Here is a 27,004-nt window from a genome sequence, read left to right as displayed (position 1 = left end):
GTATTACGTAAAGACGTATTTCTGTAAAGTTGCATACAGCAAATTATTTTTTGAAAAATAAGGTCATAAATAAGTTTCACTTCTTACGTGTGTACACTAGTGGACGCACACATTTTTTTATAATGCTTTTTATGACGTTTGCTCACCTGTCGAGCGGGTGCGGCGGCGCGTCGTGCGCGGCGAAGGCTGCGGCGAGCCGGTCAGCGAGCAGTGCTCCCCACCAGCGCGCGGCGCCGCACAGCCGCGCGAGCAGCGTGGCCGCCGCGGCGCCCGCGCGCCCGCCCAGCTCCCACGATAGCGACACCACGCCGCGGCACCATGCTGCGCTCACTTCGCCGTATTGCTGGATATTAAAATAAAATATTAATAACCCCAGTATCATTTTTTTCAATATTATTTATATTAGTATTATTTTGTCAAAGTATTATTTTTTACAAAATACTCAATGTACAGTTTTAAATTTCCTATATTATGTTTAGATTAGTAAATTCATAAAAAAATGATAATATGCAGTCATAAGATTGTACCAGTTACGCTAAACTCACCACATCATTCATTTGGAACAAGAAATACAGCAGCAGATCCACTACATTCTCAGTTATCACGCGCAGTTTGTCTGTAGACGCTCTATCTAGAAGCGCATCTGACGTAACGTGGCCAGCGTCTACAGCATCCAGTACTTTATCACTGCAGTCCGGTACATTTTGCAGACGTTTCAATATGTTGGTACAGTTGTGTAACTGCTGCTGCAATTCTATGCACTCCTGGTATGCGAGGACGACTTTAGCGTCGGTTTCTGCTTGGTTTAGATACGCCATCATGTGCGCGGCGTTACCGTTGTATAGTTCAAGGTATGGATTGATTAAATCTATTAGCTTTCCAGTTGCCAATCTGCAAATAATAAAAACAAATTAAATGAATATATATTGAAATATGACCACACAGAAAAATTTATAATTTTTTTTGTTTTAATCCACATACTTTGTAGAATAAATTAAATTCATTATCAAAACGCTTATAAGCTAGTAAAATTAAGTTATAGCTTACCTGAATCGACAACTAAGATCTTGATGTAATGCATTTAGCGCATTAATTGACGCAGTGACGTTAGCTATCTCAGCGATTTCTCCATAGAACCAGCCCAGGGGTATTTTGCATTTCATCGCTGACATACCGTAGCGGCCTATTGTTGTAATCTATAAAGTAAAATGAAGATTTTTTTTAAGTTTTTACCTTAAAAATTTTGCCTTTAATAATGCTGGCGTTTTATTTCTCATACTCTGACAACGAACGCGTTTTTTAATTTTTTGGTTGTATAAATTACTAGCGGTCCGCCCCGGCTTCGCCCGTGGTACATGTTTACGTTTTCTCTACATAAGAACCATCCTCGTACTTGAAGGAATATAATAAAAAAAGAATTATCGAAATCGGTTCAGCCGTTCTTGAGTTATGCGCTTACCAACACATTTTGCGATTCATTTTTATATATAAGACTAGCGGTCCGCCCCGGCTTCGCCCGTGGTACATATTTACGTTTTCTCTACATAAAAACCATCCTCGTACTTCAAGGAATATAATAAAAAAAGAATTATCTAAATCGGTTCAGCCGTTCTCGAGTTATGCGCTTACCAACACATTTTGCGATTCATTTTTATATATAAGATTACCTTCATATATCTGCAAAGTGGAGCTGGCTGTATATCAGACAACACGAGGTGTTTTGTCGCAATGTCCGTGGCGAAGGCTAACTTAACGCAGTCTGTCTCTTCGCCGACCGTCCAAATGTCGATGCACAATGTCACTAAGTCTGAACATGATGGTATAATCTGTGGACAACAAGGAACAAATTAAATTTAAATTTGTAGATTTCTTAAACAAGAGATGTTGCGAAAAATGTGATAATGTCGATAAATGGGAATTATGCAAAAAAAATACTTCATAGAATGAAATAGACATTCCAAGTCCATTACAACATTCAAGTATTCCTGCCCCGTTGCTTGCTCAGTCATAAAAAAAAACATACCTAAAAAATAACGACAAGTTACTCACCACATCAGTAAGTCGCACGGTGTGTCCAAAATCGAGCACGATATAGCGGCGCGCGCCCGAGTGCATGCGTTCCACCACAAGCGTGTGCTGCGGCGGACGGGTCACTAATGCTGCCCACGGAATGCCACATTGCTCTTGTTCCTGATAAACAGTTTAAAAAATTAATTACAATGCTCTAAGTGATAATCAACACTTCTAGAATAGAAAGGTCGAATAATTAACATAAAATTAAAATAAACGGAATATAATCCGCCTCGAAGGACCAAAATAAAATTTAAGTTAACAGAAAATTTAGTAGTGACGAATTCATTATTCGTAGGTAACGAAATAATTTGAAATAAATTTAATTAATTTTAAAAAGAAATTAATGAATGGATAAAAAATATCGTACTTTGAATAGTTTATCTTCACCCAACTCCGGTTTATCTTGAGGATCGCAGTCCATCATCGAACCATCCGCATCTTCCGGCGAATCGGCCTCTTTGGAAGCTTGTTTCATTTGTCCTTCCTTCACGACGTTCCACAACTATAGCGAGGTAATCGAGTATAAAAATTAAGGTTTTTTTTTTCTAATTTAGTTTTAGTATGTATGCAATACATATTTTTAAAGCCTATCTATAATTTAGAATAGATAGATAGATACCTAAGTACTAATCTTTATTTTAAATTAATTTGAATTGCTTTAACAAAAAAATATGCCATGGTAAGCCATTTTTAAATAAATAAAGGATACCTGGTGCGGGTCAGCGGTGTGCGCGCTGACGACGGGCGGCGGGTGGCACGTGGCGGCCGACTCCAGCTTGGTGCCATCCGACGCGACGTGACAACTCACGTGCAACGGCATGGACTCGCCCACTACTGCCAACGCACCCAACCCGCCCTCCAGCTCGTACCAGTTGGGTGTTTGACTGTTGTTTGTTGTGCTCTTTATCTCGACTGGAAAGGAAACGATTTTAGTGTTGCGTGAGATTGATTAGATAATTAAATCCTTTATCTGTTTAGAAGTAGTTACTTATTAGACCAATCACAGCAGAAAATGATAAGGATATCATATTTCAGGTATTTTATTTATTTATTAAAGAAATAAATTGCAACATGTTATATTTTTTTTTTCGTTTGTAGACGCGGAATAAATTGAAAAAATAAATGAAGTTACTTATTATTTAATCACATAATATTAGAATTCTTATAACATAGGATAAAGATTAAAATTATATTCGGGCAACAAAATTGTTTTTACCAAAGTAACTGTTAATATTTTATAGATTTAAAAGTCAACTTACTAGCATCAAGCGGCATATTGAGCAAGTCTCTAAGCTGTGACTCTTGTTTAGGTGCCTGAGGGGGCTGCACGTCGCCAGCGAGCACGCTCGCGTACGTTACAGGCAGGGAGGAGCTGCGCCCAAACTCGGGGATCTCCACTGCGAATATACTGCGCTCCAGGGCCAAGCCATAGAGACCAAACCTGTGGAAAAAAACAATTTTATTAGACTTTAATAACGATTTTTGCACTATAAAATTGATATTAATGTTTTGATTGTTTTAAAGTTTAGCTTATTAATAAATATAATGAAAATGACAGTTAATGACTGAAAAGGAAAGATGTGTTCAAAAAGACAGACAAGATATTGGTCTTGTCTTGCAAAGAAAATCATATAAATGAAAAAAAAAGATAATGATAATAAAATATATTACCTAGCGCGTAACAATTGATGATAAGGATTGCTTCGCTCCCGCAAACACCGTGCAGCTTTCTCCAGCAGTGTAAGACACCGCGCAACTAATTCAGGAGCAGAGGCTCGTGAAGTGCCATGTTGGGCCAGCGCCATCAACCATTTTAGGGCACCTGGTGATTCACAAGCACCCACTAACGGTATACAAGCGATTACGCTATTTGTTAATGTGTTCTCAAATGTGCACTTCCAAGGACGAGGTAATTGTTTCACCCCCCTGAAAAAAATAATACATAAAAGGTTTCCTCAAAAATAAAACAAGCTGTTTCATCAAAAACGTACGTGATGATACTTACTCAGTAGTAATAAGGATAATTTTGACGCATTTCTTTGCGATGCTGCGATTAGCGCATAAAATGCACTTCTTCAACAGCGCGCTAGTGTGTTTTTCAATAACTGCTATGCACTCCATCTGCTGCGTCTCCACCGGACTTGGCGATTCCTTGTCTTTACTCTTTTCATTCTTCGCCAATCGCATGCGTTGAAGTCGAATTGAAATTACCCAACTTAAAATATCAAGAGCAAGTTTTCTCTTTTCTATTGAATCTTTACTGACAGCTATTTCACACAGTGAATTCAAGAAACTATTAGATTCCAGCATGTTTATTCTTTGTTGTCTCTCCAATGGGACTTCCGTGTGAGGAGTAGAGCGCACAGTTATAGATATTTGGTGCAACCAGTCACATCCAATGAAACTGGACTTCTTTGCACTACTCTCACCAGATTTTATTGGTCCTTTATTTATATCTTTAGCTGGGTCGAATAAGGTTTTAATATGAATCAAGAAAGTCCTGCCCCTAGCACGGTAAAGTCTTGGACTGGTTAGAATTAAAGTACCAGACTGTTGAGTCATATCTAACCCAGATGATAGCAATAATGGACCCGCGAGTATTTCTGCGTTATGTGCTTGTAAATACTCTTCGCTATTTACCGGATTTTCGAGATTTGATACATCGGCATCAATGACTGAGAAATGTACCGGTGATTCCGACCTCAAACCATATGAGGCGTCCTTGTTGTACCCGATGCCGTGTAAATTCTGTTTCAACAGTGTTACTTGTATTATAGGCAAATTAACTGAATTGGCAGAATGCAATGTAAATCCAAACTCTATATGAGCCAAAGAAACATTGTATAGCAAAGTCAGTTCAAGAACATGTTCATCCCAAGTGGATGAAGTATTCTGAAGTCTCCATGATCGATTATTTTGATGATCCGATCTTGATCTTTGAGCAGGTGACAACTCGCACCAAAAGCCTGGAACTACGGCGCTATATGGGACAGTAGGATTAGGGCAGTAAGAGCCAGTGAGTGACATTATTGATGTAAGATCAGCTAAATCGAGATCTGTTTTATTTGCTAGCAATACTGGTGTTGTTGCTGAACCTGAAACATCATCCTTCGGCACACGTTGTAGCATGTCAAAATCAATGTTAGCGAACTCATCTTCATTTGTTTCACCAGATGCATCTTTCTCTCCATTATTAAGAGCATAGAAATATATCATACCGTGTCTGGTAGATACACTCAAGCGCTCGACAGAAGCACAGTAAGCCACTGACGTAAATCGTCCTTTGGGCACTTGCTTTTGGGAAAGCAGTTTAAAATCAGGGAGAGAATACAATCTTAGATGACCGTCAAGGCCAACCGAAGCAAATGAGTATTGATCATTTTTATCTACTGGCAATAAACATAAATCTACAGGACTTTCGTTGTATGGTAGCTCCTTTATTGTTACAGGATTATCCTCTAAAGTGTAAATAGAAGTTTTATTATTAATTTTATAGTAAAGAAAATATGCTTTAGTGTCATTATCATCAGTCTTATCAGGTTGGTCAGAGACTTCATCAACTTCCATTTTTACGTCACCATCAGCGTCCGTCTCTTCTTCAGTTTTAACTTTGCTAGGTTCGATTGAGGATACTACGACTAAAAGATGTTCTTTATCTTCAGATGGTAAAAGATGTGTCACTTTTGCATCGTCGCATATGTTTAAGCTAGTTGGAAGACTTAGACATTGTATAGCTATACCTTGCGAGACGGCTTCTTCTGGCGGAGGATCACTGTCAAATCCATCATTTGGGTTAATACTGAGCACTGTTTGTGTACCAGCTTTGCTTTTCGTAGATGACGATAGTTTAACCTTTTCTGAATTATCAACTCCTTCATACCACTTTAAGTCTGATATTTCCAACGGTCCCTGACCGGTCATGTTGAGGTAATGCGTGATAGGGTCACCTTGTACTGCATCTGTTTGATCAACTATTTTGGTTATAACAGTGTCTAAATTTCCACTTTTCCAACTCTTTAGTTGTGATATTTTTCCGACAAAATCTAACATAATGCCCTGTTCTGATTCTGGCAGCTCTGGCAACAAAGCAGTGGGTGGGGGTGGGGGTAATACTTTGAAATGTTTATTGAAAATAGTCTTTTTTGGTCCCCAAATTTTGCAGTCCTCTTTACTAGATGATGCATCTAAATTAAAAACATTACTTATTTGTTCATCTAATAGGTTTGTGCATTGAGGAAGCTCTGTATCCTCGTCAGAATATTGGAAGTAAATGTCGTCGTATATGTTTGCATCATCTGTCCTTTGTACTGTACAGACCTTTTTACTCCCACCTGGTTTCGAGTTCCCGCTGCTGTTGGATGTGTGTATCGCCGTCGTCATTGAACCCGCCATTGAATTGTGTATGTCGTATGTTAGCAAAAATAACATTTTGTTTGTACTCGCTAAATTATTCTTAGCTTCGTTCTGGTCATTCATGGCTTGGATGGTTTCTTTAGATTTTTCTGGATCTCCAGCATCGAAAAGAGCTTTGCTTGAGTCATCTTTAATTGGTTGGTTTGTGGGTATTGATACTGTTCGAGTGATTACTACAGCGCAAATGAGGGATGGTTTTGCTTTACTTGTGTTTGTTTCCTTTTCTGTATTTTCACTATTTTGTGCTTGAGGATATGTCTCTTGTTGTGATGCCATTCCAATAAAGGTCATGGCAGTAAGTTCAATTCCATATGTTGCTAAAATAAGGTAAAAAATAATTGTAATACAATTTGTAGTTGATAGGTATGGTGTAAATGAAATAAGAAGAAAATTTAAATAGTCAATACTTACATGAGTCTTTTTCTAAACTTGCTGACCAAACCTTATGACTATCAGTTGTGAGAATGCCACTGAATATTGAGTCATAAGGTGAAAGATGTAAGAATTTCACTAATTTAAGTCCACAATCGAATTTCCAGATATTAACCTTGCCTTCTGTTGTGCCGGTTGCTATAAGATCTCCTGTGTTACCTTTGGATACTACCCTAACACTTGGACATGGCACCGCACATGCTGTGGCATTGGTTACCTATAAATATTACAATAGAATTTTGTATAAAACATTAAAAGGGTCGAAAAAAACAGCCAGCTTTTTCAATCCCGCTCATTATCAAATTTTTCTAGTCTTCAAAATTTTTTCATTTATTAAACCACTTAATTCTATAAAACTAAAAATTCAATTTATCAAGCTTTTTAATTTCATAAATAACAAAAACTTTATTACAAAAACAAAAATTTTAAACAAATTTTTACAAAGCCCCCAAAGGATAAACCCCAAACTCACCGATATAGGAACATTGTGTGTGTACTCGCCCCTCACGAAGGGGCAGTTGGGCGAGTGCCGCTCGTGCTCCACCCACGGCTCGTCCGACTTCTCCCAGCACACGAGGCACACCATGCACGTGAAGCACATGGCGCGGTCGTCCCCGCTCGGCGACGGCTGGTGGTAGAACCCCGCCTGCGCCATGCGAGCGGGGAGAGCCCATCTGGATCGAATTTTAACATAACATAGTTGTACGTGTACCAAGAAGCTTATATCTAATACACTGGAGATTGCACTATGACCATTAAATTGTAACAAGTGCAATCTCCAGTGTATTAGATATAAGCTTCTTGACGTGTACATATAGTGAATATAAAATTTTACCCAGCATCATATACATAGATGGGCAACTGAGTCATATATATTAAGTGATTATATGTAGTAGTGAAATTTAGAAAGATAATGATTTGCAAAATACAATGTATAACTAATTACAATCTTGCCCAATAGTTGATTATAATTTGATTTCTATGCAAATCTTACTTGTAATCCATATGCGGCCATCGTTTGAAGGTCTCTTTCCTCTCCGCCTCAGAGTACATCAAGCCTCTGGACTCGTCATCTCGGTTGCAAGGCATTAGCTCATTGGCCCTTTGTCCAACTGCAGATGCTATTGCAAGTGCTGGTATCCGTCTGTTCTGACCTTTTAACTCTTGTACGATGCCGATCATAACCAAACGGAGGGTTGATTGCGGTAAGGATATTGTCACTGTACTCCACTAGAATTAAAACAAAATTTATGAATATTGACATATGACTGTTTTTGCAAAAAAATCTGCAAAATTTATCACAATTCCTTTGTCAAAGACATACCTTTTGAGCTTTGACCCCTTTTCTGACAGGCTCCATATCAATAGCTCTCTGAAGATCACTGATGAAGTCTGGCAGACCCTCAATGGAGTGAGCATCAAGGCTCTGCACACATTGGTACAGTAACACCGCCTGTTATAGAAAACAAAGTTACCATTTTACGTATTAGGGTTACCTTTGGAAGAGTGCAATGACATATTTTTATTTTATTAGTTTAAGGGCCGATTTTTCAATGCTTGGATAAAACTTATTCGTCGAATAATGTATAAAACTACCATTTTAAAAACGTATTCTAATTGCCCGTATTTGACAGTTTACGTGACATTTTAATATTATCGTGTAATACTTTATTGGACGGATAAGTTTTATCCAAGCATTGAAAAATCGGCCCTAAGAAAAATTGTTGTGTGTTTATTTTCTGCCAAGATAATATTTTTTCTAACACAATAACAATTGGCATGTGTATTAAGAATATAATTAAATTATAATGGTATAAATTAAAACATACATGACTTCTAATTCAAGTAAAATCTTATCTTATAATAATACAATTCCTTGTTGTTTCTTGTCACGACTTAACTGTGTGTTAAATCATCCTTTACAAAGTAGAGCTTAGCAATGAGAAGTTATAATAATAATAACTTGTACAGTTAACAAACAAACCTTTACTAAACATGATGATACACAGAAAAATTAATCACTACATAGTACAAAACAAAGTCGCTTTCTCTGTCCCTATGTATGCTTAAATCTTTAAAACTACGCAACGGATTTTGATGCGGTTTTTTTTTATAGATAGAGTGATTCAAGAGGAAGGTTTTAGTATATAATTTATTATGTTTTAGACAAAGCGGGCGAAGCCGCGGGCGGAAAGCTAGTTAAAAAGTAAACATGAGATATAAAATAATGCAATGATATAAAAAACACATTTTCAGTTCACTTCAAGATACATGTTCTCATCCTGTACAGAGAGAGTATGCTATGATTAATATAGAGTATGCTATGATTATGGAAAATAAGGTTTAAAATGGTAATTCTTATGAAATCATTATGAAACAAGAAAAACTAATGCATTTAAATGCAGTGCTACTAATGGAAAATTGGTTGCATTAAATGACTCATAAGGTTAATATGATCGTTCACTGTTTAAATAATTCTTAATATATGTATCTGTTACATTGTTCATTGTATGCTTTTTCTCAGATCTATGTCCCTATTATTTAAAGGTTAGGTTCCTATTATTTAAAGTGACACAGAAAAGGAGAACTGTTATGAGTAACTACATTAAGCCACAACCTACACTTGTAACTTGACAGATGTTTTAAAATTTATTTATATAGTCTAACAAAAAATAATGCATTAGATAAAAGGAAATGGCACAGATCAATTTTTTCCATAGTTTGCAATCTTAAGTTAGATTATAAACTGATGTTTTTTTATAATATTGCGACCAGTTAAATACTTATTCAATGTATACAAGGTAATATAATTTATTGTTTCACCTAACCTAACGTTTTATTGCACTGCAAGTAGGCTACATTCATAAGGTTAATCTATATAATATTATATATATAAAAATGAATCGCAAAATGTGTTGGTAAGCGCATAACTCGAGAACGGCTGAACCGATTTAGATAATTCTTTTTTTATTATATTCCTTGAAGTACGAGGATGGTTGTTATGTAGAGAAAACGTAAGTACATGTACCACGGGCGAAGCCGGGGCGGACCGCTAGTCTTATATATAAAAATGAATCGCAAAATGTGTTGGTAAGCGCATAACTCGAGAACGGGTGAACCAATTTCGGTAATTCTTTTTTTATTATATTCCTTGAAGTACGAGGATGGTTCTTATGTAGAGAAAACGTAAACATGTACCACGGGCGAAGCCGGGGCGGACCGCTAGTAATATAATAAAAATGAATCCCAAAATGTGTTGGTAAGCGCATAACTTGAGAACGGCTGAACCGATTTTGATAATTTTTTTTTATTATATTCCTTGAAGTACGAGGATGGTTCTTATGTAGAGAAAACGTAAATGTGTACCACGGGCGAAGCCGGGGCGGACCGCTAGTAAATTATAAAGATATCACAGTTTAACAAATCCAAGTTCTGATTGCCATCTTAACCTATTGATGAATGAGTGGTTGTGGGTAAGAACATACACAAAAATGTTATTTGTCTGCACATAACATTTTTAAACTCAAATAATAACAATTTGATGAAGTACATGTAAAAAATAACTTTAATTCAAGTAAAATATAACTTTAATGACTTTAATAACTTTAATGATAACTGAATTAAATAACTTTAATTCTAGTAAAAAATAACTTTAAATCAAACATGCTTTCATTTTCCTATGTAGTTAAGTTAGACTATTGATTTTAAATGTTATCAAAAATTAAGTAATCAATATTAACTATGCCTTTATTTACATTTATTATTATTATTTATAGTTATGCATAAAACATCTTATAAATTATAACACATAATTTGTTATTAACACACAATTTAGTTTATTGGTAGTTGTTAAGAATTAGGAATATACATATGAATTAGAAAAACAGAATAAATTAAAATTGTTAAAACATACATATTTTGTATTATACCTACTGGTTAAAAATAAACATATCAAATATTATATAAAACACCATTATTTGCCACAGAGTATGACACCTATTGTTTTTCATTTAAGGATGTCATACCTGCTTACCAAAAATGTTATGCAAGAATTAGATATTCTTTATTATTCATTCCAAAAGAAAAATTTATAATATTATAATCATCCATTTTATTAAACAACAACTATTGCTGATGTTTAATATAGGTAAGGTAAGAGGAGCAGGCACCCTCTTCGTAATGGTTATTATGATTTATGCAGATTTAAGAAATTGAACAGGTTTAGCAAGTACAAACAAAGTAAAAAAAGAATTAAAACTAGAATATTAATATGTTGTTTAACAATTCATATTAAGGCATAGAAATAAATATTTTGCACTGACAATTTAATAATAATAGTATTTAAGCACATTATTATTATAATAGTGAATTGAATTGGGGATGGAATTTTTCAGAACATAAATGCATCATACCTATATGATTAGATATTATCATTATCATGTAAAATTTACATAAATTATTACTGTGATCTGTCTGACTAAATAAGTATAATATTACCTACCTGATTAAGTTGTGTAATACTATAAGAATGAAATTAATTGCAAATCAAACCTCAGATAGAACAAGTTCAATTCTGATGGGACTGTCTGGCTGTGAGATGGGTAAGGGCCGCTGAAGAGCTGTGTGCAGGAGCAGTACTCCATTGTAGTCAGTTCGAGCGCCTATCCCGCTGTTATCCCATACGAACACACGGTCCGCGCCCGGCGCATACTCAACACCCAAAGTGCCATGCTCATCTACAAAAACAAAGACCAAACCAATATTAATACGGCCGGTAGCTATAAATTTTGATACGGAATTGTTTACGGAGAACTGTCAAATTAAGACAATGTAGGACATGAATTATTATAAGCAGAACAATCGCAATTTATTAGCGAAAATTTATAATTTCGTCATTATTGACTTACTCTCATTAACGCCAACCAATAATTACAAGTGCAAATTCTTAACTTACCCGCTGAAAGGTGGGAGCTCTGAAGTATCACACCAGAATTAACATCCAAAACGTGTACACCACCCACATCAGTTCTCACCAAAATTATATTTAAGTTGCTGTGATACGTTAATGAAGCAACGGGAAAAGTCATGCGAATATAGCCATCTTCTCGTAATATCAAAGAATCATCGCCCATCGTGGCCGTGAATACATCTGTCTGTTCTACGTAAACGCCATTTGTAATTATATTTTTTTACGTCAAAAAATTTATCATTTGTGGCCAGTTTAAAAATATCCATAGACTAAATAGAATCTCAAATCTCATATTTTAATAGGATTTTTATATTAAATTATTACATTTTTATTAATGTGCTTTTGCAAAAATAAAATGCACTATTTTAAATATAATTACTAGTTGCTTTGTAGATAGTTTATAACATTTTAGGTATTTATGGGAGAAAAATTTCGCAGCCAAAAAGTATTAGGAAGTAAAAAAAATGTTTTAAAAAACCCAACAAATCGTCAATTCAAACGACGCGGCCATTTGGCGTTTGATTTGGCGCGCTTCGTGTGACGTCACAGTTCATGACAACAAAAAATTCAAGTCAAGAAAATAGTTGAACAAGTTTTAGAAATTTCTTTGATTCAATATCGTTATTCGTTTCTTATAATTGTTAATAAATCGCTATGGAACATCCTTCTTCAATAGAAAAATACAATAAGAAATTGTAACGTAGTAGTTAATAGTATAATATCTCAAATAACTCAATGGTTTGTACCTACGGAAAAAAGACACAGTTAACTACATGAAGCATGAAATCAATAATTTGCAAGAAAACATACCTAAAACTATCAAAATCTAAAACTATAAAAATCCTTTAGTCCATTGAATGAGTCCCTCCAAGGGGGGTCTAGAGTGCGTGAGTTAGTAACGTAAGATGTTTCTTCGGAAACATGTCAAGAGTCCCTAGGTAATAAACATACTAAAACCCCGGGACACTAGGAGGAGCCCCGGAGTGGGGGGAGGGGGGAAATGAGTCCATTTTTTCATTTTTCGCTTAAATCTCAAAAACGGTACATGTTAGAGAAAAACTTTCAAGAAAAAGTTGAAAGGCCATAAAATTATCTACAAGTTGTACCTAAATCATTTTTTCCTATATCCTACCGTTTCTGAGTTATACGCAGTAAAAAATGATTTTGGCTCAAACAATTTCCCCATACTACACATCAATCGATCAAAAAATATTTATTTCTTCCAAAAAACTCAAATGTGCAACTTGTGACCGGTACTGATAGATTGCTCTTAATTAGGTCTATAATTGGTAAAATAAACACATTCCTCCATGGAAGTCTTTAGGAGGAATCGATTGTCAAAATGTTATATTAGGGCAGTTTGAGTTACTGAACTTGATCTTTTATTTTTTTCTTCCAAAAAAACTCAAAAGTACAACTTGTGACCGGTACAGATAGATTGCTCATAATTAGGTCTATCATTGATAAAAATACCAGATTCCACCGCGGAGGCGTTTACGGGTAATTGAATTTTATTAGGGTAGTTACGATACTTGAACTTTTTATTTTTTTTCTTCCAAAAAACTCAAAAGTGCAACTTGTGACTGGTACAGATAGATTGCTCATAATTGGGTCTATCATTTATAAAAATACTAGATTCCACCACGGAGGCGTTTACGGGGAATTGAATTTTATTAGGGTAGTTATGATACTTGAACTTTTTAACTAACTGTCCTAATAAAATTCAATTCCCCGTAAACGCCTCCATGGTGGAATCTGGTATTTTTATCAATGATAGACCTAATTATGAGCAATCTATCGGTAGCGGTCACAAGTTGCACTTTTGAGTTTTTTGGAAGAAAAAAAATAAAAAGTTCAAGTATCATAACTACCCTAATAAAATTCAATTCCCCGTAAACGCCTCCGTGGTGGAATCTAGTATTTTTATCAATGATAGACCCAATTATGAGCAATCTATTTGTACCAGTCACAAGTTGCACTTTTGAGTTTTTTGGAAGAAAAAAAATAAAAAGTTCAAGTTCAGTAACTCAAACTACCCTAATATAATATTTGACAATCGATTCCTCCTAAAGGCTTCCATGGAGCAATGTGTTTATTTTACCAATTATAGACCTAATTAAGAACAATCTATCAGTACCGGTCACAAGTTGCACTTTTGAGTTTTTTGGAAGAAAAAAATAAAAAGATCAAGTTCAGTAACTCAAACTACCCCAATATAATATTTTGACAATCGATTCCTCCTAAAGGCTTCCATGGAGGAATGTGTTTATTTTACCAATTATAGACCTAATTAAGAGCAATCTAATAGTACCGGTCACAAGTTGCACTTTTGAGTTTTTTGGAAGAAAAAAAATAAAAAGTTCAAGTATCGTAACTACCCTAATAAAATTAAATTACCCGTAAACGCCTCCGCGGTGGAATCTGGTATTTTTACCAATGATAGACCCAATTATGAGCAATCTATCTGTACCAGTCACAAGTTGCACTTTTGAGTTTTTTGGAAGAAAAAAAATAAAAAGTTCAAGTTCAGTAACTCAAACTACCCTAATATAATATTTGACAATCGATTCCTCCTAAAGGCTTCCATGGAGCAATGTGTTTATTTTACCAATTATAGACCTAATTAAGAGCAATCTATCAGTACCAGTCACAAGTTGCACATTTGAGTTTTTTGGAAGAAATAAATATTTTTTGATCGATTGATGTGTAGTATGGGGAAATTGTTTGAGCCAAAATCATTTTTTACTGCGTATAACTCAGAAACGGTAGGATATAGGAAAAAATTATTTAGGTACAACTTGTAGATAATTTTATGGCCTTTCAACTTTTCATTGAAAGTTTTTCTTTAACATGTACCGTTTTTGAGATTTAAGCGAAAAATGAAAAAATGGACCCATTTTCCCCCTCCCCCCACTCCGGGGCTCCTCCTAGTGTCCCGGGGTTTTAGTATGTTTATTACCTAGGGACTCTTGACATGTTTCTGAAGAAACATCTTACGTTACTAACTCACGCACTCTAGAACTTTTTATTCAATGGACTACTTGTGTATAAGCAGATTAGAGCACAAATGTCTGAACTTTCCTCAATGTAGTATTCATGGTTTTCTTTAAAAAGGTCATTTAATTGTCCCCATCTGGAGACACACCTATGAGTATAATGAGTTCAAATACAACCGTCCTTATTCTTTCTTTATATCCATTATTTTTCTTTTTGTTCTGTACCGTATGTATATGTTTTGGTGTAATAAATCTAAATCTAAATAATGAACACATTTTTGCAGCGATTAAAAAAGAAAACAATATCAAAAGAAAAATGAATTTTCAATTCGAAATCTCTCTTTATAGTTTCCTTCCCCTTAAATTTAGGGATAAAAGCCTACTTTCGCGTTGGCAACACTGACGATTTAATAAATGATACATTCTATGGTACCATGTGGTATCTTATGCATTATGACGTCATAGTTCATGCTTTGCTCTGACCAATGGTGTCGCGTTTTATAATATATGTATTTGAATTTCCCAGACTTTCTAGAAATTAATTTCACAATGAATTTTAAATTACTTATATCAAAAAATATTTACAGGAGCTTCATTAAGAAGTAATAAAGTTTATTAAAAAATATTTGAGACTAATTCGAGTTTCATGCATATTCCCTATTAATGACCTACAACATGGCCAATCCGTCAAATTTACTACACACTAGTAACTTTACCGTAGGGCTTATTTCGTGGCACGCTCTCCCTATGGGTTATGGAGGGAATAGAACTCTGAACTGGAATTAACAATAGCAACGCTGAGCCGTGAGCGCTGACCTCGGTGGAAATGTAAAACAGAAGGGGCTTACAAGTTACAGCTTTACTACGGAAAAATCCTTGTCACGCTATAGTATGATATACGCAGATATAGCATATTGCACTGCACACAGCCGTATACAGCGTTTGCCAATAATGTGATCTAAGCAAATTAGCTATACTTGGATTTAAAATAAAACACCATAGTTAAAAAATAACAATTTTTTTTATTTTCTTAATATTAAAAAATATTAGTTTATAAAAAATATTTTAATACTTTGTTGGACGGAATTGAAATTTATAAAATTAAAGAATAGGTTATCTTAAATTAATTAATAATATACTAAATACACAAATAATTATATCCATATTTCTTAAGTTTATAACTAGAGTTCTCAATTAGAATTCAGTCGAATTATTTATTAGTTTATCTTATTAACATGTGTTTTTTCAGTTATATTTATACATAATATATCACATTAAAACTCCCAAGTATCAAGCCATTTCAAGCCGCTCATGGTGGAGTTAGGCTCTGTTGAGTGTGGGCCCGTCATGCCGTACGCGAGTGGCGCGAATAGATAGAAACTATAAACAGTCGCTGACAGGATTATACCCATAGCTGTGTGGTATAGCGTTCTACCTGCGTCTCGGTTGAGGTAGCTTTGTATACTGCGTAGTAGATACTCTGTGAGGATGCCTGGAAAAAATATGTTAATTATTTATTTCCTTTGTTTATATATTTAATGAGTAAATTTTTCAAAAAAAAATGTTGTGTGGTTTTATGAAACCACGGTAAAAGTGAAACTGTTCGAACGGTTCCGAACACTGCTTTATACCTACTCGGCAGCCGACCGTCACGCGACATGCGCTACACAGACCAAAAAGTTTGAGACGATGTAATAAAAGTTTCACTTTAAAAATTAAGTCAATCAAAATCTAAAAGTTATTGATCAATTATTTATTTATTGTATAGCTTCTTTTTGTATCAAAATTAATAAATACTTGGTTACAGGTTTATGTTTACACAAATCATGATTTAAAACTATTTCTCATTAAAATTTTCAAAGTGACCAAATTTACTACATGTTTAAATAAATAACATATTTACCAGTGAGCATAGAACTGAAGATAAGAGCAGGGAAGTAATGATGGAAGTATAGTACTCGTCCCATAGCCCAGAAGGGAATATAGTGCAGTGCCCAACCAACGAAACTCCAGCCCGCTCCGTTTAGTAGAGAACGTGTTTGATCCACTGAAAAACAATAAAATCTTTATTAAAATATTTTTTTTGTAATTACTTAGTGAGCATTTTCTTTCGCATATGCAATTTGTGTCTTTTTCGCAATCTGATAGAATTATAGGCCTTAGACAAAGTAACAATTAAAAAACGATAACGAAGTTAGAAAAGGAAAAATGTATGGGATTGACATTAGATAGACCACGTGATCTAACGCGGCGTATGTCAATCCCATACATTTTTGCCTTTTCTAACTTCGTTATCGTTTTTTAATTGTTACTTTGTCTAAGGCCCCTTATGACTTATTTCACAACTGAATAAAAGCATGCAATTAAAAAAAAGCGTGTGTGCTGCGCACACGTGTCAGAAGTGAAACTTCTGTGGCAAGATTCAAAGATACAAAAATCGTCGCCTTACTCGATGACGCAACTTTGAAATTTTACTCTCAACGCGCCCAAAGAAGTTTCCCTTTAATAATTCTTATTTCTTTAACCAAATTACCTTGCAACGGTCGCCCAAACGCCTCCGCCCGTTTTTCTCTTATAGCATTTACAACATAAATAACAAAGAACAACACAAGGAAGGCCAAGTTCGCCCACCAGATAACAGGGTTGCCGAGTAGATAGATCCTGTATGCGCTGCCTGAGAAATATTGTCCCTGGTGATGGAGGAATAACAAAAAAGTTAATAAACTATTAACCACTAGCTTTCCGCCCGCGGCTTCGCCCGCGTTTTCAAAGAAAAACCCGCATAGTTCCCGTTCCCATGGGATTTCCGGGATAAAACCTATCCTATGTGTTAATCCAAGTTACCCTCTATATGTGTGCTAAATTTCATTGTAATCAGTTCAGTAGTATTTGCGTGAAAGAGTAACAAACATCCATACAAACTTTCACATTTATAATATTAATAGGATTATAAAATTAAACCAAAAAAACAGTTATTCGTATTGATCATTGAAGCAAATCCGTACTTTACACAATGATCATATTTTTACGGAAAATGGCTTAATACTGTTTTTCCTATCTTCATTTTTATTAATTCTGATTCATGCAATCTTTAAATTTATACAGTTATTTCTTTAAATATTCTAAGAAAAATAAATTTTTTAAATAATATAATTCCATTCCTAATAATATTATTATTGGCCGTGTTTGACAAAATAATGTTTTTTTTACAAAATTCAAACATATTTTTTTTTAGTTTAAGTTTGATTTCATAATAATAGCTCACTCTATAGTTGATGGGCCACTGCCAAGGCTGCGAGGTGACTTCGCCCTCCTTGGGCTTGAGTCCCGCATTTCCTTGGAACATGACCGCGTGGGACTCCACTAAGCGCTCGAAGAAGCCCGATGCGTACGACTCAAAACTCATTTTCGGTACTGAAAATAAGAGAAATGGTCAATTTTGTGACCATAATATGAACGTAATTCGCGTTCAAATTAAATATTTCAATAAACATTGAGTCAAAACAGAATTTTTTTACCAAAAGACAATTTTTTATTTTTTAAAATTCAAATTCAAATTCAAATGATTTATTAGAAGTTCTTCCGTTTTGTAAGAGTTAAAAGTCCAGTAGAAAAATCTAATATTTTAGCCTTGCTCTATCTCTTTCCACCGTAACCCATATAAGTCACATGGAAACGTAAAACAAAATCCTCTCACATCCATCAAAGATATTATCCTCAACATTCCACAACGCATTTTTATCCCTCAAGTTGGGATTACAGGCCACCTCTTGTTGTTCGAAGCCCCACTTTGGCAGTTGCTTGCCTGTCGTTGTTAGCACACAAGACTGTAAGAAAAATAATGTTAAAAATAGTAAGCATAATAGAAACTTATAATATGTTATTCTAAAATCAATAAAAAACAAATATTTACCTGCAGATAGTGAACGAATATAAGTTTACTGCGCACTGTTTGTATTTCGTCGCCATCTTTTCCACCAGATACAACAACTTTCCATACATCATTCGCGTCTCCAATACCATCCTGAGTTAAATAGAACATTATACAATAATAATTAATTTTAATACATTATTTTATTAAATATATAAGTGACAAGTAAAATACAGTAAGAATGCTGTACGTGAAAATACACGTAAAACTATCAACACATGGAATTTTTTTATCCAAGTTAATAATAATATGTACTTGTCTGCAAAGTAATTGTTATTTTTTTATTAAAAAAAAAAACACGTATGTGTTTGCGTACGTGCGTGTATACGTGTGTTTGTCTATTTGTATGTAGTCGAGTGTATATTTTGTTATTTTTTCTGTGTGTGTGTGTGCACAACCCACCTCACCGTAGCCGGTGACCTGCAGGAACTTGGGCGTGACGGGCGCACGTTCGCGGTGCGAGTGCAAGTTCCGCGCGGTGGCCGCGTGCGTGAGCCGCACGAGATCGCCGCTGCGTACGAGCTGCGTGCCGTCCACCGTCTCGCGGTCGTACGGCTTTATCAGCCACTTGTTGTTGTCGTCCTTGTGCGTGTAGGTGGTTATCTGGAATGTAATTTTGTTGTATTGGGGTGTTTTCGTTGGATTTTATAAAAAAATAAATAAACATAATATGTAGAAATTTAATTATTTTACAAAATAAAATTACAATCGATGTTTATTTTTATTTTTTTAAACGTCTGTGAGAATTAATTTCGCGAATACCATATTACGTTTATTTAGGATGTTTTGCACTGTAAAAGCATTTCAAACGCCGATTTTTTTTACAGACATGTTTGTGTGCACTTTTATCTTTTTTATAAGCCTACCTGCTGCTGACGAGCTCCAGCCGAGGGCGGATACAGGTGGTGGTGTGAATGCAAGTACCCTCCCCCCGTCCTATGGTTCTTTAGTGTTAATAACGCGCCGTACGCAAGCACGCGCGGTGCGCTAGCGTTGTGCAGGCTGTTGCCTTCGAGGCGAGCTTGGAAACCGGACGAGTAAAAACCGTCGCCGTTTCCGCTGCGAACGGAATTACGCCTTATTATATGTACATTTTTATGCTTTACTCATAAATATTTTTGAAGTTATTATTATATCAAGAAATTTCGGTTTAAATTAGAAAAATGTAAATGTTAATTTTATACACAATCTAGGTATGTTTTTCAATTTATTGACAAATTACTGGCTTTATTTTTTACTAGCTGCGCTCCGTGGTTTGACCCGCATTGCTCTATATATAGGCTATAGCCTATAGCCTTCCTCAATGAATGGACTATCTAACACCGAAAGCATTTTTTAAATCGGCCAGTAGTTCCTGAGATTAGCGCGTTCAAACAAACAAACAAACTCTTCAGCTTTATAATATTATTAGTATAGATACAGGATTTCTGAGAATTTTTTGAATAATTATTGTAGTGGTAACTACAATATATTAAAAATTTTCAAAAAATATTATATGTACTTACATCTATACATCTATACAAATATTATAAAGAGGAAAGGTTTGATTTTTTGTTTGTTTGTTTGTTTGTATGAATTGAATAGGCTCCGAAACTACTTGGCAGATTTGAAAAATTCTTTCACTGTTGGAAAGCTACATCATTTCTGAGTGACATAGGCTAGGTTTTATCCCGGAAATCCCACGGGAACGGGAACTATGCGGGTTTTTTTTTGAAAACGCGGGCGAAGCCGCAGGCGGAAAGCTAGTCTAAATATAAATAATGATATTCACTTACCTTTTACTAAGTACAGTCAGGTGAATCCAAAAGAAAAACACATATAGCATGATGGGCCAAATGATTAATGTAAAACTCCTGCCAATCAGGTGTTTAACAGTAAGAGTCTGTGAATGAATAATAATGGAACATATGTTTTTATGAAATGCAATAGGCAACAAACACATGGAAAAATGAAAAATCTACACAAAAATCTTATTTCATGTTGAAATAGGAGTTGCATGGCCTGTTTCAAATAGTATCTTATATATAAAAATGAATCGCAAAATGTGTTGGTAAGCGCATAACTCGAGAACGGCTGAACCGATTTCGATAATTCTTTTTTTATTATATTCCTTGAAGTACGAGGATGGTTTATGTAGAGAAAACGTAAATATGTACCACGGGCGAAGCCGGGGCGGACCGCTAGTAAGTGAATAATTTTCGTTTTAATTTTATGTATTTACTTACAACTGGCTGTGATAAATCTCCTAGAATGTTCCATAAATCAGCTATAGTCCGGAGACCGACGAATAGCACAACAAACAGGCCGACAAACTTCACGGACATGGTACAAGCGAGGGATGCACCGAGAAACAGCTGCCATATCAACATTCGAATAGAAAATGGTGCTAGGCCAGCTTCTGTTAGAGATCTAACCTGCAGAAAAAAATTATAATTTAAGTTTAAGGGCCAGCTTTAAAGTATTCAGACATGTACATTGTACACTGTATTCCTTTTTGGCTTTGTTATCTAAGTTCTTTCGACTGAGTGAATCGATTTTAATTTTTAATGATTCTTTTTTTATTTCAACACTGTGTGGTTTCATTTAAATTAGGTCAGTTTCGTGACAATTTAATGGCATTTAGAAATTAAGGGGGCGCATAAAGCAAAATAACCAATCTTCTATTAGATGATACGTGTAATATGCAAGACCAAATCTAAAAAATAAAATATATATCAAACTAGATGATATGTTCAACGATTCTGTTTAATCAAAAACATAAAATATTAAAATTTACTCGATAAAAAAAAATCACCAAGTTAGCTCTAATTTTCACACTTTTACGTTTTCTACTTGACATGGTAATACTTATTATGATTTTTTTTTCATAAACAATTATATTAAAACATTTGCAAGATATTTGTCAGAGCATTTTGTGTAATTACTTTTAGTTTTGGTTTTGTCTGCGATAAACCACTTTTGGCGCTCTTTTTTTCTCGAGATAAACGTTTGATTTTGTCACGATAAAAGTGGTTTATCGCAGATAAAACCAAAACTAAAAGTAATTACACAAAATGCTCTGACAAATATCTTGCAAATGTTTTAATATAATTGTTTATGAAAAAAAAATCATAATAAGTATTACCATGTCAAGTAGAAAACGTAAAAGTGTGAAAATTAGAGCTAACTTGGTGATTTTTTTTTATCGAGTAAATTTTAATATTTTATGTTTTTGATTAAACAGAATCGTTGAACATATCATCTAGTTTGATATATATTTTATTTTTTAAATTTGGTCTTGAATATTACACGTATCATCTAATAGAAGATTGGTTATTTTGCTTTATGCGCCCCCTTAAAGATTTTAACGGATTTTAAATGCGATTTATTCATGATATTTTAATCCCGTAAAATATAACACAAGAAAATACAATTTAAAGGCAGTTCAGTTTTTTGTTAAAAATAATTTTATTAAGCTCATCTGTAAGATAAAATGATGGACAATTTACATAATTTTTTTATTTGTATTATGGAAAAACATGAACTTCAAAATGATAAATTCTACAATTTTCGTATCACCAAGAACTTAAACGTAACCTACAACAGATGTGTAGCAATGATGTGTTTAGTTACTGAGACAGGCCATTGTCATACAAACAATGAAATCTAAGAATAATGCCACATTTGTTAAGGCAATTAACAATAACAAAAGTGAAACAACTATTATGATTTATGACCTCCAGGTGAATTGCTATGAAATTTTCGGCATAATATTCTAAGATTCGTTTTGTCAGATGATTATGACAATTATGTTCAATTTGTTGTTGATGGCTAAATATTTTTCTTCATAGTACAGTATGGCTGTAACGGCTGTTACTTTATGTAGTTTTTTTATAATGAATGATGAGAATTTACATGTAAATCCAAAATTTGACTCACCTTAAACACTCCATACATAGAACAGCTCATAAAAAATAAGAGAATTGGATCCAATAAAATATATCTGTTTAAAGTTAAGAAGCCAACATCTGAAAAAGAGTAATGTTATATTTTAATCTATGTATAATAAAACAATAATATTTTGGTTGAAGGCACTTACCAAAAAGCAATAGCATTGTTCCAATTATTGTTGAATCAAGGGATTTTGTCATCTCCCATATTGTCAAAAATGTTAAAGGTATTATAAGAGCACCCAATGTTGCACAGAACTAAAAAAAATTAAATATTTATTAATGGGATACATACTGTTAAAGTTAAATAAAATTAAAAATAAAATAAATAATAAGCAGTTCTTTCTGTCTTGCTTTAAAAAGTTCTAGTATTAAAATAAATACTAACAATCCGCATCCCTTCATATTTAGCACCATCAAATTTGTCTCCTGGCTTTTCAAATGGATATTTGCCATCATACCCTGTCAGCTTACCAGATAGGGCAATGAGCATCTGTCAACACAAATATGTAAAATAATACTAGCTTACATATTCGAGAAGTTTAATTTATTGTTAATGTCTCAGTGATAAGCTGCAGAGGTTGATACACTTTACAATATGTTTAATTTTTTAGACATGGTAATATCTTAGATTGATTTCATTTTTTACGTCTTGTGAAAGTATGATAGTGCGCAACTGCTGCAAAGCTTATATTCATGATCAATAAGGTGGCAAAGACTAGACTTAAAATATTGTTTACTCACTTTTCCTAATGGTGGATGTACATCAAAGAAGAATGTCCTATTTATGTACCAACTAGCCATTTTCCCAAAATGAGTCTCATCCCAACTGGAAAAATATGTAACAATCTTATTTAAAGCATATATTTAAATATATGTGGGTAATACCTACGTAAAATAATAATATATACATAATATAAAGTAGTAGTTGTACTATTCATTGTTTTTTATGTGAATCTATTTGGGGGGAAAAATGCCAATACTCGCCACGCTTGGCAGGCGGGTTGGCGAGCGCAGTTGAAGGTGGAGATCATGCATAACGCTGCTGCCCGTTTGCATGTAGTTAACCCTTAGTCGCCTTTTACGACACCCACGGGTGGAGATGGGGTAGTGCTATACTAGGCCGGCACCACACGGCAATTATATATATTCCTGGCTACGGTAGCGGCCATGGTAACGGCCGGGCAAGGGGTGCTAAGAATCACCAGACAGACGACCTGATCAAAGTGGCGGGGAGCCGCTGGAGTCAGGCCGCTGGTGATCGGTCGTTATGGAAATCTTTGGGGGAGGCCTATGTCCTGCAGTGGACGTCTAAAAAGGCTGGAACGGAATATAAAGTAGTATACATATAGGTAAGCAAAAATCACGTTCTTTTTGGTTTTAACAAGTAAACAAAACTTATTAACTCTTGCTTTAGTATTATTAGAGTTTACAACTTGCTTTAAAGTTCTAGTATTATTTTTTGTTACCCTCCACACAATAAACATGTGTGAACATTTTAATGGGTTAAATATTTGATTCGATGTCCCCGAATTTCATTATTTTGTGCTGTTTAATCGATAGCTGGTAGTGGATTTTCTTAACAAACTGCTTTTCTTTTCCAACAAAAATGCGTAGTTTTTGTGAAAATCGAAAATGAAAATTATTTTTTTTAAGGTTATTTTTGTACTAAAAACGACACTTTTATACCATTGTCGTATTAAAACTTCTAGTAATCTCGCACACAGGCAATATTTTTAAATATAATGCCGTATTATTAATTTATTTATAACAATTTCTTAAATTATATTACCTGGAAAATGTAAGTTTGTATTTACCACGTATTTACGACATGCCATTATAGATAATAAATGTTATATGACGCGTTCACAATTGTAGATAATAAATATAATTCGAAAGTGATTTTTAAAATGAATTTGTCAAAAATAATTTTAAGGACAGCGCTAGTCGTCCGCTAAACGGATGAATAAAATAAATTAGTTGTCCGATTACCGGATGAATAAAATAATAATTTTTTAGAGAACTGCCGCACGTATTATAGGTTTTTTGTGGGGGGAGGAGAGGGGGGAGGAGGGCACACGTAGGTATTTGATTTTTGTTGCGCGTCGACGGAGCCCCGCGAAGCGGGGCTCCTATTTCTGTGTAGTTTTTTTTTTAAGAAACCTAACCTAACCTAACCTAACGGCTAACCTAACCTAAACTTGATTTTTTTTTGCGCGTCGACGGAGCCCCGCTTCGCGGGGCTCCTGTTTCTGTGTAGTTTTTTTTTTAAGAAACCTAACCTAACCTAACCTAACGGCTAACCTAACCTAAACTTGATTTTTTTTGCGCGTCGACGGAGCCCCGCTTCGCGGGGCTCCTATTTCTGTGTAGTTTTTTTTTTAAGAAACCTAACCTAACCTAACCTAAACCTAACCTAACGAATTGAGGGCGAATATCTCGGCCATTTTTGATTTTAGAGAAAAGTTGTTCCTATAAAACATGCTTATATTAGCGTAATCTTTACGATAAAACAATAATAAATAGGTGTTATAATGACACCAACTCCATCAAAAATTTTCTAAGTCCTGAGCCCCCTTTGCTTTAGTCCAACCCAACTAGCTTTAGTGTTAAAAGGTTATCTAGTAATCCGAATAATCGGACGATTAAATTATTTTATTCATCCGGTAATCGGACGACTAATTTATTTTATTAATCCGTTTAGCGGACGACTAGACACTTCGTAATTTTAATTTAGATAGCATTTGATAATAACAAAAATTTTACGATACATAAATAAAATACAAACAGGTTGTTTAAACCTACGTAGTTTTTTTTTGTTTGAGTGGGAATCGCCCTAAAGTCGCTTCTGGCACTCGCCGGCCGCTGCCGCGGCACGCTCGCTTCGCTCGCTCGGCTCGTGCGGCAGTTCAACAGTTAACCTAACACGCTCGTCGCTTCGCTCCTCGCTACCTATTTGAATACTAAAAGTAAAAGTTAATCGATTTTTAAAACTGAAGCAAGTGAGCTATAAAAAAAAACATTAAAAATTAAAATGTATCATTTATACTCTATGATAAGCTAGTATATTTGTATTGCTAATCTGTGATCTGCGTCATATTAACTAATCTGTGTTATCTGTGGCTTGTTGCGAATACAAAAATATATGGAACGATTTTTGGCTATACTAAATTGTTAAAATACTATTTTGACAAAATAAATTGTAATATGTAAATAAAGTAATAGGTACGTAAATATATTTAAAAATAATGCGTGTGAGTGTGATAATTAGACATTTTGATACTATAATGGCTTAAGATTTTACTTTAAGTTGCGTTTTTAGTACAAAAATAACCTTAAAAAATATCATTTTCAATTTCGATTTTCACAAAAACTACGCATTTTTGATGGAAAAGAAAAGCAGTTTGTTAAGAAAATCCACTACCAGCTATCGATTAAACAGCACAAAATAATGAAATTCGGGGACATCGAATGTAATATGCAGCCTTTTAATGTTTTATTAAATATGTATTGAATAATAATCCATAAATTATCCTTTCTTACCACACATGGTCTGGTTCTAATACTTTGTAAAATCGAGTCAAGAAAGTCGCACCACATATAATGCCGAATGTTATCCACCATCTAAAATATAAATAACAATTAAATAAACTATAACATTATCAAGTTTATGTTAAATAAGACGATATTAATACATTTTAGTAACAGATTTCGTTGTCATTTTGTTTCAAATTAGATCATAATAAAATGTAAAAATTGCAGTCTATTCATTCCTTTTCAGCTGGATAATATTTTTATAAATACTACTGCTTATATATACAAACTGTGGCCTTTAATTTCTGTTTTTTTTAGGAATATAAACGTAGGATTTAGAAAAATAGAAAGTTATGATGTGGTATGTATTCAGTTTACAAATAACGGTGTTTTGACTTTTGAGTTTGGTAATGTCTTCTGTCACTGACAGGTGACAAAACTGACATTGACACAAGCCCTTAATACACCTTCCTAAATTTAGCCTCGAAATGCGCTTAATACGCCTTCCTAAATTTAGCCTCGAAATTTACAAGGTCATTAATTTTTATGAAATTAAAAGCTTTTGAGTACTATGTCCTGAATTGAGAAACTAAATCGTGTAGTGAAGATGATGAGTTGTCCATTTTTAGTGGCTAAATTTAGGGAGGTGTAATAAGGGCATTCAATAAATTGACGGATGACTGTTGCATGCTGCAGCAGCTGTCTTATGTCTAATGTCATTATTTGT

General features: G+C 34.4%; 2 protein-coding genes across 2 annotated transcripts in view; both read right to left on the bottom strand.

The window, feature by feature from the left end:
* Window positions 1-12,081, bottom strand: part of Bruce (BIR repeat containing ubiquitin-conjugating enzyme) — a 45,602-nt gene extending 33,521 nt beyond the window's left edge. The window contains exons 1-16 of the mRNA XM_090112543.1: window positions 11,873-12,081; window positions 11,470-11,654; window positions 8,243-8,371; window positions 7,913-8,148; window positions 7,391-7,592; window positions 6,898-7,135; window positions 4,079-6,803; window positions 3,745-3,999; window positions 3,333-3,514; window positions 2,783-2,985; window positions 2,441-2,575; window positions 2,050-2,190; window positions 1,668-1,826; window positions 1,048-1,196; window positions 546-891; window positions 147-343 (exon numbers count right to left, since the gene is read on the bottom strand). Of these exons, the coding sequence (XP_089968669.1) occupies window positions 147-343; window positions 546-891; window positions 1,048-1,196; window positions 1,668-1,826; window positions 2,050-2,190; window positions 2,441-2,575; window positions 2,783-2,985; window positions 3,333-3,514; window positions 3,745-3,999; window positions 4,079-6,803; window positions 6,898-7,135; window positions 7,391-7,592; window positions 7,913-8,148; window positions 8,243-8,371; window positions 11,470-11,654; window positions 11,873-12,050 (5,660 nt within the window). The 5' untranslated portion in view covers window positions 12,051-12,081. The remainder of the gene's footprint in view (window positions 1-146; window positions 344-545; window positions 892-1,047; window positions 1,197-1,667; window positions 1,827-2,049; window positions 2,191-2,440; window positions 2,576-2,782; window positions 2,986-3,332; window positions 3,515-3,744; window positions 4,000-4,078; window positions 6,804-6,897; window positions 7,136-7,390; window positions 7,593-7,912; window positions 8,149-8,242; window positions 8,372-11,469; window positions 11,655-11,872) is intronic.
* Window positions 12,082-16,034: 3,953 nt separating this feature from the next.
* Window positions 16,035-26,678, bottom strand: tw (Protein O-mannosyl-transferase 2). The gene is made up of 16 exons (XM_090112579.1): window positions 26,439-26,678; window positions 26,287-26,367; window positions 23,488-23,572; window positions 23,132-23,236; window positions 22,893-23,001; window positions 22,733-22,821; window positions 21,040-21,228; window positions 20,590-20,696; window positions 19,681-19,873; window positions 19,217-19,417; window positions 18,797-18,907; window positions 18,581-18,710; window positions 18,149-18,297; window positions 17,417-17,573; window positions 16,787-16,930; window positions 16,035-16,375 (listed from the first exon to the last, which is right to left on the bottom strand). The coding sequence occupies exons 1-16, from the start codon at window positions 26,462-26,464 to the stop codon at window positions 16,158-16,160; spliced, it is 2,094 nt and encodes a 697-aa protein (XP_089968705.1). The 5' UTR covers window positions 26,465-26,678; the 3' UTR covers window positions 16,035-16,157.
* Between the last annotated feature and the right edge of the window lie 326 nt (window positions 26,679-27,004).

Source organism: Colias eurytheme, chromosome 18 (assembly GCF_061535395.1).
Source record: "Colias eurytheme isolate Ceu_HAF_F1 chromosome 18, ilColEury1 Martin Lab GWU primary, whole genome shotgun sequence".
Taxonomy (NCBI): Eukaryota; Metazoa; Arthropoda; class Insecta; order Lepidoptera; family Pieridae; genus Colias; species Colias eurytheme.
The sequence above is the reverse complement of the archived record's forward strand: the minus strand, read 5'-3'. Positions and strand labels throughout refer to the sequence as shown.